The following is a 12,940-nucleotide window of genomic DNA, read 5'->3' as shown; positions in this document are numbered from 1 at the left end:
CAGAGAGTTTCCAGGAGAAGCTGTAAAAGCTTCCAACAGAAGCTCCTGAAAGTTTCCAGAAGAAGCTTCCAAGAGAAGCGCCAAAAAGTATCCATGAGAAACTCTTAGAAATACCAGGGAAAGCTCCAAGAGCTTCCAAGAGAAGAACTACCAGGAGCAGCTCCGAGGGAGCTTCCAAGAAAAGATCCAAGAAAGCGTCTAGAAAAAGCTTCAAAAACATCCAGGAGGAGCTCCGAGAGCTTCCAGGAAAAGCTCCGATAGCTTCCAGAAGAAGCTGCGAGAGCTTCCAGAAGAAGCTCCGAGAGCTTCCAGAAGAAGGTCCGAGAGCTTCCAGAAGAAGCTCCGAGAGCTTCCAGAAGAAGCTCCAAGTTCTTGCAGAAGAAGCTCCGAGAGCTTGCTGAAGAAGCTCCGGGAGCTTCCAGAAGAAGATCCGAGAGCTTGCTGAAGAAGCTCCGGGAGCTTCCAGAAGAAGATCCGAGAGCTTCCAGAAGAAGCTCCGAGAGCTTCTTGAAGAAGCTCCGAGAAGCTTCGAAGAAGCTTCGAAAGCTATCAAAAGAAGCTCCGAAAGTTTCCAGGAGAAGCTTCGACAAGGTTCCAGAAGTAGTTCCGAGAGCTTCTAGAAGAAGCTCCGAGAGTTTCCAGAAGAAGCTCCGAGAGCTTCCAGAAGAACCTCCGAGAGCTTCCAGAAGAAGCTTCCGCAAGGTTCCAAGAGAAGCTCCAGAAATCTTTCTGCATAAGCTCCGAGAAATCCCGGGTGGATCTCTGAAAACAAAAAAAAAACTATGTGAAAATTCCGCAAGTAATCTCAGAAGAAACTGCTGAAGTCTGAAGAAAACCAGAGGAAAGCAATACTTTGTGAGAAATCGCCGGGATATTTCTGAAAACACGGGAGAAACTCCTCGCAAAGTCTTGACTGACGATCCCAGGAGCATATATTGGAAAAATCCCTGAGCTATCTGCTGGAGAAGTTCTTATCGGGAAAAACTTAGGGGAAGAAAACTGAGTGAAAGTCTTGAGAAAAACTTCGAAAGAAATCTGCAAGGGAAGGCCGTGAGAAATCTTGGAGAGGCCTCATGACAACTTCCGGAAGAACCATGAGATGAATTTGTACAGAAAATTTCCGTAGAAATACTGTGCAAAACCTCCGGGAGAAATTTCGGGAAAATCTCAACAAGAAATCCTGAAAGGAACTCCTGCGGAAACTGAGATGAAGTCTGATGGAAATCCCAGAAGGTGCTCTGATTGAATTCCTGGTAGGAACACTACAGTGAATCCCGGAAACTCTTGGAAGGAACTTCAACCGAAATCCCTGGAGCAACTCCCACCGAAATCTCGAGAGAAAGTTCAGACACCGTTTCGTGAGAAACATTTGTAAAATATGTAGGTGGAAATTCAAAGAGAGCAGTTGCTAGAGATACTTCAGTGAAATCACCGATAGTAATTTTGGTCCCTAGAAAAGTCTCAAAAAGAGCGTCGGTTGTTATTTAGCGAGAAATCCTAGAAAAAAATAGAAAAAACAAGATTCCTAGAAGAAATGATTAGAGGATTCTTAGAGAGAAATTCTATAAGGAAATCGCAAGAAGCTTTGGTAGGAAATCTGGGAGATATTTCTAGAGCAATTCCAACCCTGGTGGAGTTTCTAGAGAAATCCTTTGAATTTCTTGTGGGATTTGTCCGGGATTTCCCGGGACTTTCTCGAAATTCCTGAATTTTCTCCAATAATATCATCTCCCAAGTAACATTTTTACGAACATTTAGTCTTGAAGAGGTTTTGAGAACCTCCATAAAACCCTATATATTTGATTTTAGTTTTATAATTGTTCTTATAACCTGTTAAAGCCTAATTTCTCTCAACATTTCTCTAGGAGTTTAAAAAAATCTTCAGAAGTATTCCACAGATTCTTCCCAGAGATTTTCCCGAGATTTATCATGAAGTTCCTCCCAAGCCATCTTTTGTAGTTTTCATCGGGACTTCTTCTTAGTTTCCTCGTAAAATTTCTACAGCAGATAGTCCCGTGCTTGTGGGATTTCTCCTGAAGTTTTCCTCGAATTTTTTTTTTTTTGTTTTCATTTACGTGTATTTTAACATAACGCTATTTCTACACTTATTTCGCTAGGTATTGTTCCTGCTTCTCAAAGCGCGTGGTTCTCAAGAATCCCCTAAGATATTTCTCCCTGATTTTTTTTTTCAAAGATTTTACCGGTATTTCTCTCGAAGGATTATAATATGATTTCAACAAAAACATCCAAGAAGTTCTTCTGAGGTTGATCAAGAAGTTTTTCCCAAGATTTCTGCAAGAGTTCCTCTTTAAATTTCTCCTGGTATTACCCCGGAGTTCCTCTCATAATTTATTTCTGAGTTTTTCGCGTGACTTCTACTGAGAATTCTTCCGAGATAAATCCAATATACATGCTCCTGGGATTTCTCTTAGATTTGTATATTTCTTTTAAGGAGATTTTTAACTCAATGATAATAGTCCATCTCGACCTAGAAATTTCCTCAAGAATTCTCCAGGAGCTCTCAAGGATTCTCACGGATTGCTTTCAGAGTTTCTGCTGGTGTTTCTTCCACAGCCTCTGCACTAAGGGCCAGAATCGCAATCTAGCGGTTTTTATCAATAACATCTAGGTTATATATAATAATTCGAAAACAGTAGGCCGTGGAATTTTGACGTCTAAGAAAAAGTTGTTTATTTTGTCAAAATGAACAACTTTTTCGAAGACATAAACTCTATAATGTGTAATAAGAAAAAGTTACATGCTGGCACTACTTGTATTTATACTGTTACTAAAAAGCTATTATCTCAAAAACACCAAAAAATACCTCTCCAATTTTTTTACAGTATGTTCACCTAGTATTGCTTCGTATTTGCTGAAAATTTGAAGTTGCGATTTTTTGCGCTTTGTGAGATATTAAGGCTTGAATTTTTCACTATTTTTTCGAATTTGTATTTTTATTTTGAGTTTTTATTGATAATATTCAACATATTCCCATATAATGTGCTTGGTTTGACACATATGCATTAGGAAAAAAATTTAAACTCACATGGTTTCTAGTAAAAATATCAAAATAAGCTTAAAAAACTGTTTTTTCATTGATTGGTTTTTATTTTTTAAATAACTCGAAAACAGTAGGCTGTGGAATTTCGACGTCTGAGAAAGAGTTGTTTATTTTGCCAAAATAAACAATATTGCTGAAGGCACCAAGTCTCTAGGACGTAAAACAAAGAAGTTAGATGGTGGCGCCACCTATGCGGACGAGTTGCGAACTACTACGTTCTAAGCAATAGATGCCCCTGCTGATGCCAAGCAACTTTGTCGAAGACACCATGTGTCGGAAATGCTTTGTTTTGGAGTAATTAATTTAGTTCCGCTAGATTGCGATTCTGGCCCTTAGTGCTCTGCAGAGATTTTTTCCAAGAACTGTTACATAACTTGAAATGGAAAACCTCTACTAAGTACAAAGCTCTTATGGGAAAATCCCTCCTTCTAATCTATAAGAAATAAATCCTGCTCACGGATATCTATTGCAACACTCGTAATCATGTTTTCCTTAACTGAGATTTTGCAACAAAAAACTCTTATATTAGACACAACTCAATACTGCTTATCTTAATCTCATTTAAGGTAAACAGCAATGAATACCTCTAACCACAATATACTTCTCGTTTTGCCTCATCTCTCACGTACCAGACTAATCAACTATCAAATCTAGCTGATGTACAACCCCAAACCACAACCATTTAAAACGAGTTTATAAAATTGTAAACACATTCCATTACCTTCTCTCCACCGAGCTACCACCGGCTTCTATTCTGCCAAACTCCAAGCTCATCTGTCTGCTGAATTTCTGTCCGTTCGTCCACCGCACAGCCACCAACAGTCACCAATCTCCATCGTCGTCGACGTCTGTCTCCAGCTCGACGATATCTTTCCCTCACTCGTAAAATCCTACAAATCTGCACCGCAGCAGCATCCGTTTCCAGTGGTTAGGTCAGCACCAGAGTTGAAAGTAATAAAAATGCAAGTATTGATTCCCCCACCTCACCGAGGACCGTCCACCCTCGCATATTCCCTAAAACGGACTTCAATGCGCGACATCGATGCTGCAAAAGACGACCGAAGACGACGGCGATGGGTAAAAACAACCATAAAAATCACTGGGTGACGCGCACGCTTCAATGGTACCTGCTTCAGCCCTCCCCCGGATCGGCCAACATGAGCCTCCTTCAGCTTCAGTAGCCAGCAGCCGTCTGCCAATGGATTAAAAAAAATGTTAAATTGAATTACAAATAATGACTACAACACCGTATACACATACCGTCGTCACCGCGTGTTTATACGAATAAATATAGTTAATCGGCGTCGCCCCATCTCTCACGTATCACGATAAGCGCACGTGATACGTTCGTCTGGTGGCAAGCGAGCGGGCAGCATCCAATCCACCACGCGCCAAAGTTTGATGGACGACATTCGGGACCCCCGCGAGACACAACGAAGATGCACACAGACTCCCGCGTCAGCAAATTGGGACAGAGAAAGTGATCATTATCACACGGCGCGGGGACAGCATCAGCAGAAGACGAACCGAGCGCCATATTGGGACTTGTGTACGAGAGAGGATTCGAAGCATCAGCAGCAGCAGCAGCCATCTTGCTGTCACTCGACTCGGACTCAGATCGAACGCGAACAATATTGAATATTATTACCAGCCTTAAATTATCGGTAATAAATTACCGACCGTTTTGTGTGTTTGTGCGATGGATGCTGGATGGACGTAGCAGCGCCATCGGCCATCTTCTCGCCAATCGATCGGCCGACCGGCCGCTCTACACACTTTGCGACATCTTGCTAAACATGTCGCGCGGTTGGTAGGTCGGTCGGTCCTGCGTGGTCCCTTCCTACAACAGTTTAGAAGAGAATTGGGTGTACACGATGAAATTTCATTCTCGAAATTGTTGAAAATAAACAAGTGTATGCGGGACATTTTTGCGTCAGCCAGTGTACTTTGAAAAACACTAATTTGGAACAAGCTAACCAATGTTCCTATTCAAGAGTTGGTTCAGCTAAGAAATATTGAAAAGAACCAAGCGTAGCTGTAACGTTTTTACGCCAGCCTTAATGCTGATCAAAATCAATATGTAATGGATTGAGTCCACCAAGTAATTTGAATAAAAACGCAAGTAGACGCGACATGTTTGCCAAAGCCTGTACGCTCTACATAATTAGTATGGAATGAGCTCACCAATAATCCTAACGGATAGTTGTTTTACTTCTGGTAGTTCCAAAACAAAAAACAAGTTTAGTTGCGACATTTTTGCGTCAGTTTATACGTTGGATAACATTAGTATGGAATGAGCTCACCAGTAATTAATTATACTCAGGAGTTGGTTCACTTCAGGTAGATGGGTTTCAATCATAGTACCGATACATAGGGTTCGAAATACTCTAAATGACAAAAAACGTCATAGATTTCCTCGCATAACGCAATTCCATCGTGTCCATTTCTCAGGCTGTCACATAGAGGAGTCGACCTCTCGCTCGCGCCTCGCTAATGAATGGTCATTTTTAACGACGACACACAGTTCCATCGTACGCCACCACATCGCGAAGCGTGGCGTAACGTTTAGCAAACTAAAACAAACTTGCACGTCCACTCTAACTAAATTAGAAAAAATAGCCACACACTTACTTGGTGGACTGGTGGGAGCGGATCGACCCCAGCGCCGGGCGAGGTAACAGTTCATTTGGGGACATCCATCAATACGTCCGTGTCGGACCAAGTGTGATGGGTTTGAGCTTCATGCTGTCTCGTGCGTCGGGTGCGGGGTGTCAGAAGTGAAATATATTTCACGTCGGTGTCCCCCCCCAGCAGAGTTGGTCAATCCTCGCACTTGTACTTAAAAAGAGTAGTTTTATATGCAGCATAGAGAAGTGTGCCATGATGCACTTTCGTGACAAAGAGAAAAATCTCTCTTGCCGAAAAGTGATATCTAGAGAAGGAGCAAAGTGCACTGATTTTCACCCGGGAGTTAGAGTAGTCTGTGCACGTACACTCTCTTCCGTTGCTCGCATGTGTAGGAAGTACGTGGAAGAATTCATGTTACCATGGAAGCAACCCAAGCATGAGTGCAAAACTCACAATGAAAAGTAAATTTGCATCAGCTGTCAAGTCGCTTGAACATGACGGTTTGTCGGGACGGTGAATAGGGTTCTGCTTTCACAAATTTGCGTCGTGCTGTGTTTTATTTTACAAAGCCGTGTTGCGGACGAACTTAGTATAGGGCACTGCATTGTTTTGATTTTGTATGGGATTTTGACGTTTCTTGGCCTTGTTGTTTACAAAGTCTCTGTAAGAGTGAAAGAGAAGGAAAGAATTCCATGCAGTGGCCTATTGTACAGCATCGAAACGTTCCGGGGTCAGTGTCATCGTTGATTGGCGTCCTGCAAATTACGTTTCCCCACCAATTACAACGCCTGAGTTATGCCTTTAAAAATTTAAGTAAATTGAGTGACCCTACATCAGGTACCATGAGCAGCTACTTTACCTTTTGAACCCAGACGAGAGAATTGGTTTAAATTTCTTTGTAAAGTAGATATTAGGCCGTTCGCAATGCTGTTTTATTTTGTATGGCGAGTTTTAAATGAAGAAGCTTGACCAATAGCTTGTAGGCATCTGCCGGGCCCGTATCAGAGCTATTACACTGACCCGCTACCATAGAAAACCCATCCTTGATACAGATTTCGGTCCGGAAGCAATCTATCGACTTTAGGAGATCCAACAATGTGAAAAAGCCAGAATTTCAAAGATAATTTCTGTTCGAATGATTCTATCAAGCTTTACTCGGAAAGTGTACGAGAAGATAAAACTCTTTCTCGCAGCTACGTTTGCACAAAAGTGCAAGGCGAAGTGAGAGAAAAAAGTCGCCAGAGCAATGCGCATCAAGCAAGCCGTGAGTGTTGTGTAAAAATATGCATCACTCTTTGAATTCTCCTCAGAGTTGACCAACCCTGCCCAGTTGGCGCAAGGATTTTGTTTTACGACGCGGACATCTCCCGGTATCTAGGTACCCATACGGGCTTCGCCAACGGGGTGGATCCCTTCGGGGTCTTAAATCATGACACTTGTGTGCGCGCGCTAGTTGCTTGCGCTGAAACGTGGGAACGATGTTAGCTTGCGAAGCAGGATTCGTTACAATGTTTGAAGTGCGGGTGGGCTTTGCTTGCTGGGGCTGGGGAGGTGTGGGCGGTGGCTGCGAAATGTGCTGGACTTGGAACCATTCCGATCTAATGAGTTTTCTTTCGTTTTTTTCTGTTCTCGTTCCAGATGAATCAGCAGTGTAAAGTGTGTGGAGAACCGGCGGCTGGTTTCCACTTCGGAGCGTTCACCTGCGAAGGATGCAAGGTAGGTTTTTTGCGATTGGGGCAATTGTGGTGGTACTTGGTAGTTTAAGATTTTGTCTCCTGAGGATCTTGTAACTCACCCAAAAATATTAACAGTGATACCTGAGCTGTCGGTATCAGTCTCCGGGAATGTTATTTCAAGCACTTGAAATTCTGTACGGATGTTATATAAATCTACTACCGTCTACCCCCGTTGGTTGACTTCATCTAATCTGAACACTTTTTAATTTGACCCCCTCTAATCTGCACATCGCTCAAACTAGAAATGGTTCAAACGTCATTCTGCTCATGCAACGGGGTGAAACGGAACGCAGAATCAAAACAAAACAGCAAAAAGGGTTACCATCAGTGTGTTTTTCGATGCTCACAGGGTTACTAGAAGTTCAAATTTAAAAATGTACCCCGTTGGTTTGCATGAGGTGTCGTTCAAACCAACGGGGGTAGAGGGTGGAACATAGCACAACAGACTGATGTATTTCAATGTACAGAGTCCTACCAGTGCTTGAAAAGTTAAACTTTTTTTCCGAACGAAGCAAAACTTGACCTCCTCTTAGACTACCCAGTTAACACACGTTCACACATGATGTTGAATAGGATGCTAAAGTGAAGGCGATATGCGTACACTTCACATACGGTTAAATGGGAGCATGCACGCATATGACTTCCGCTTTAGCAACCTATTCCACATCATATATGTACGACTTCGTGTTGGCTGGACAGTGATTTTCAACAGAATGGGGTAGCAATACGCCATCATTAGCTTAAATGCTTCTGAAGTAAGTGGGGCAGAAGCAATAAAAATTATGACTGAGAGTGAGAAACGGTGGTTCAGCGGAGTATGGCTCTCTAAATCTTTCGTTTCGCCGTTGTGTACGGCAATGAAAAAAATAGTTTTTATACCGTTATGTTAGTGCAAATTAATAATAATAATGAAACTTGGTGTCTTTTTGGCTTTTAGTCACAGAAAAAGCGTTGATTATTTCAAACCATTATCTACGTTTCGGTCCTGTGGTTGAGATCTTCAGCAGGGCTCAAAAGGATCGAAACGTAGGCAATGATTTGAAATAATCAACGCTTTTTTGTGACTGAAAGCCGAAAAAACACTAAGTTTCAGTAAAATCCAGTCAGTTCCCGTAAAAGATAATAGGGCTGATACAAATTAGATTTTGACTTTTTGTTTCCCCCCCCCCCCTTCAAAAATTTATCAAAACATCGGTTCTTGCCAAAATTCTTTCACAAATCCTTTGAGTTTTTAATTTGTTTCAGATTAAATGCTTTATTGTTTTCATCCCCCCCTCGACCAGCCAAAGAGTGGTGGGACAAAAAGTAAAATAAATATTTGTAACGGCCTTATAGTCATGTCTAATATTCCCTTACTAGACAAAATATTGTAAAGTATTGATACTATAAGAATATCTTATGAAAATTTAAGATGTTTGTTTTGACCTAATTACATAAGATAAACTTATGAGAAGAGCAGAACAATCGTAAAATGATGCAGACTGAAATCGATCCATAAACGTCGAGATCACTGAGGTCGTGCCCAATCCACACGGCTATCGACGCTTGAGAACATCGTGTAGCTGAATGTGTATAAAAGCCACGCTGTCAGACGATTCTGCATCATAAAGCGACCTTATGAAATTCATTCTAACCGTAATGAATTGTTTAAAAGCCATTTCATAAGTTAGACCTTATGATAATCTTAGTTTTATTTGGCTGAGTGTACTTGAACACGAATGTAGTTGTTTTTCGGATAACCAACCGAAATGGTATGTCAATATAAAGACAAAAAAAAATCTTTTACTTAATCGACCTTGTTGCCGTCCTCTTCGTGTTACTTCTGTCAAATACTGTCAAACATTTATGAGGTTAGGTTTTGTGAAGAAAAGGCAACAGTCTCGACTCGACACTAAAAATAACATACTCTAACTGTTGTTCGTAGGCACGCTCAGAGAGTGTTGGAAGTGGTCATGTAGGGACCGAAGGAGATGGTGAATTGCGAGGAAAAACGTGGGGTGAGGTGGGCGTTGGATTCAGGTTGGCTTTCTGCTTAGGCTAGACAGAAACTCCCTTGCGAGAAAACGAAGAAACGATTTCGGCGATTCTGTGAAGGGTGAAAATAAAACTTAGAAATCACAACGCGTGAGTTGGTCGTGCTGCAAGGAGTTCGTCCAACAGTCATATTTGATTATTGTGTTTCTCACGTTCACTCGCACTCAAAAAACACTCACGAGTTTTACTCCGATACAAACAAATACTCTCGAGGCAAAAGCGCACTTCTCTACCCGAAATCATCATCGGTTCTTCTTCCATTCCCTTCTTGCTCGCTCAGTTCTTATTGCATCTTTTTTAAGGGTTCGTACGCTCAATTCGTGGGCTCAAACGCCACCAGAACTACGTGATTTTTCTCTATTTTTCCACTCAATTTGTCCATTTTTTAACACAAATTGTGCCTTACTGACCGGGGTTGATCACCGTGAACGATTATTATGCGAAGTTGAAGGGGTGATTCCAGCTGAATGCGTCTGATGATGACCGAAGAATAGTAGGTCGAAACGCGTCACGCAAAATAAGCTGTTTCCGTTATTTTTCACCGATAATTGCCAATAAAACCGCATAACAAATTGTGCCTATAAACTTCAGTTATTACGTAAGTCATTGTTATCTGAGTTTTTGGATGTTATGATTAACTTTTCCTTGCTTTTTTCCATTCTGACACAATTAACTTATTCGTTATCCATTCATTCTTCATCACAACTAACATTGACTTGCTGTAGCCGAATGAACCGTGAGTGCAGAGCTCATTCCTGCCGAGAAATTTGACACTAAGCCGGCGTTTGAATTGATCAAAGCAATAAACAAAAAATAGCACAAAACATGTAGCGCACTGAGTAGAAGTTGTTGAGAGTCCCCACGGTTGTCTCACGATCGCCCGGAGAGTGAACTCCAAACTCACCGCTGCACTCCTCGATGATGACAGTCAAATCTGTCGTTTCGTCACTCGGAGTGAATCTATAACTAGGGGAACAAAGCCCAAAATGCCAAGATGGGGTAAAATGGCCCAACTCATAAAAACATTCCTGGATGGGACTTGATCATTGCTATAGGTAAATGGTGTCAAGATATGTTTGCATCAAACATTCTTCTAGAAGCTAGGCCACCAAACCCACGAAAAATCTTTTGATTTCCCAATGAAAATTGGCAACTTCCGGTTTTTCGTGCTTGCAATTAAGGTTTTCTGGTGATTTTATTACCAGCCAAGTGTTTCCAACGAGATTGAGGCACGCATGGAGACGCATGGTTGTTGATGTCTAAGCTTTCCATGTTAGGGGTCATTCAAATATTACGATTATCGTTTTGCGGGGAGGGGGGTGACACTCCATTTATTGAGTATTCGAAAAAAGCTGGACAGAGGGGGGAAAATGAGTCGGAAATGCCCGAAAACTGATGGACGTAATTTTTGAATGTTTTCATGAAGTGGCATCTTACCCCATGGCAGATGGTCGTTTTGCACCACTTCCGTTTTACGAATCAGTTTTTAAAATCGCTGAAAATCGATGGAAATGCAATAGTTTTGTGAATATTTTTGCTGAGGTATCGAGCAAATATTGTCTAGTTGCTGTTACCACTTTGGAAGCCTAACAAATGAGGCTAATTATCATTGAAAACGATGAAAGTTTGAAAAATGGCATTTTACCCCACTTGACCCTACCAAAAATATTCTGCCGCAAACCATGGGCGGCATGCTTGATGAGCAATACTCCTTAACTCGATGGAGTTTGGCAATATAATCTAAACCAGTTTGTTGCTTTTGCCTAGTCGTGGGAGCAAACGAAGAGAGAAGCGGTAAAACGTGTTGAAGAGTGCGTTTAGAACCTCGCTAGTATTGTAACTTGCATGTGTGCCGCACTCGTGGGTGCTTTTAGTGAGTGGTCCTACGGAGCACAAAATGACATTGGCAATTTTGAACTAACTCATCGCTTCATGATGAGCTCTCCCTCGAAACAATGGACTTATCCACCGATGAACCGAATTCATCGCGGTCCGAGAATTTTGACACTAGAGCGGGGCCGTTTCCAATCAGAATTGGACGATCCTCGGACCGCGATGAATTCGGTTCATCGGTAGATAAGTCCATACAGGTAATAAACTATAGATGAAGAATGTCGCTGGCGTCGAAGCAGGAAAATTTCTTTCTGGCGGAGATAGACAGGCATTTAAGTGTCAAGGCGAAAAGGTTTGCAGACTGACTGGCAACTTTTAACTATATTCTCGGAACTGTTAAGGATTTGTGTTGTGATTTCTGAGTTTTTGCTACTCCCAAGAAAAATACTGAAATTAACTCAGTATTTACTCGCCGAGGAGTTTTTATCAAGCCTAACCATGTGACGACCTACAACTGAAGGTATCAGAGGGCCGGTTCCAGAGGCACGTTATCCTCCATTTGGGACATTTGTGCCATCACTGAATACAACTGAAGGTCTTAAGACACCCAAGGTCGCTGAAACACTTAAGGTTTTTTTTATATTCCGGTTATCTCAAGCATTAACATTAAGCGAGTCGCACAAATTCGTAGGTGGTACAATCTTAGACCGCTGTTATGAGGGTTGCCTCCTTCCCGTCCGAACCATAGTACAAAGACTTGGGACTAATCTCTGATTCTGCTCTGACTGCTTCGAATCAGTTGTCTGTCCAATTCATCCTGGTTTCCTCGTCATCTTGATAGCATTTGGTTGAATTACTAGATTCTTCTGTTGTTAATCTGAAATATAAAATAGTATTAACATCATACGTCAAATAAGCTACATATTAGTGATACGCTCGCCACAGTTACATATTTTTACAATATTATTTATATCATACGATAAATTTACCTGAATCATGCTGAAATACAATGTTAATTAGCAGTACATTGAAACAAAAATACTACAAAACACAAAAAAAGTGCATCAAACCTTGATCTTGGACAGTGTACGCAAAATATGCCAACGCAGGCGAAAAATAGGCAACAAAGAAGGCACGGTAACAACGCTTTGTTTTTTCGTTAGCAGATAATGACAAAATCGCTCCCAAGTTTGTTCACAACAAAAACGGTAGGAATATTTGTCTCGTTCTATTCACATCGTTATTTTCGCATTGTTTTACAACTGAAACTAGACTCTGAGGTTTGCAAGAGTCCTATTTCGTCCAAATGTTTATGAATTCGATAATGTGGGTCGAAAATTTCAGCAGAAAAGCCGAAATATCAGCACACGCACGGCAAGCGATGTTTGTTTTATTGCTCTCATCGCCTGACATGCGTTTGTTGCGGAGCGCCTTTGTTACCGACATGCACCGCTTAGGACAAAGCGTTTGTTTTTCGGCGTGATCCGTTTTTCGTACCCTGATCTTGGAATATTTATAAGTACGGTAAATATCAAGATCAAAATTTAATTTGGTAGATCTTACACCGCAACGCACCAATCTAAGGTGATCTACCCACGTTACGGGGATTACATATTCCGGTTATCTCAAATGTCAAAATTGACTGAGT

At 41.5% G+C, this 12,940-nt stretch overlaps 1 protein-coding gene across 1 annotated transcript in view; it reads left to right on the top strand.

Moving 5' to 3' along the window:
• LOC109415835 (knirps-related protein) overlaps positions 1-12,940 on the top strand; it is a 141,961-nt gene that overhangs the window by 116,495 nt on the left and 12,526 nt on the right. Inside the window, exon 2 of the mRNA XM_029859894.2 lies at positions 7,328-7,405. Within this exon, the coding sequence (XP_029715754.2) occupies positions 7,328-7,405 (78 nt within the window). The remainder of the gene's footprint in view (positions 1-7,327; positions 7,406-12,940) is intronic.

This window comes from Aedes albopictus, chromosome 3, assembly GCF_035046485.1.
Source record: "Aedes albopictus strain Foshan chromosome 3, AalbF5, whole genome shotgun sequence".
Taxonomy (NCBI): Eukaryota; Metazoa; Arthropoda; class Insecta; order Diptera; family Culicidae; genus Aedes; species Aedes albopictus.
This window is presented reverse-complemented; position numbering and strand designations above follow the sequence as displayed.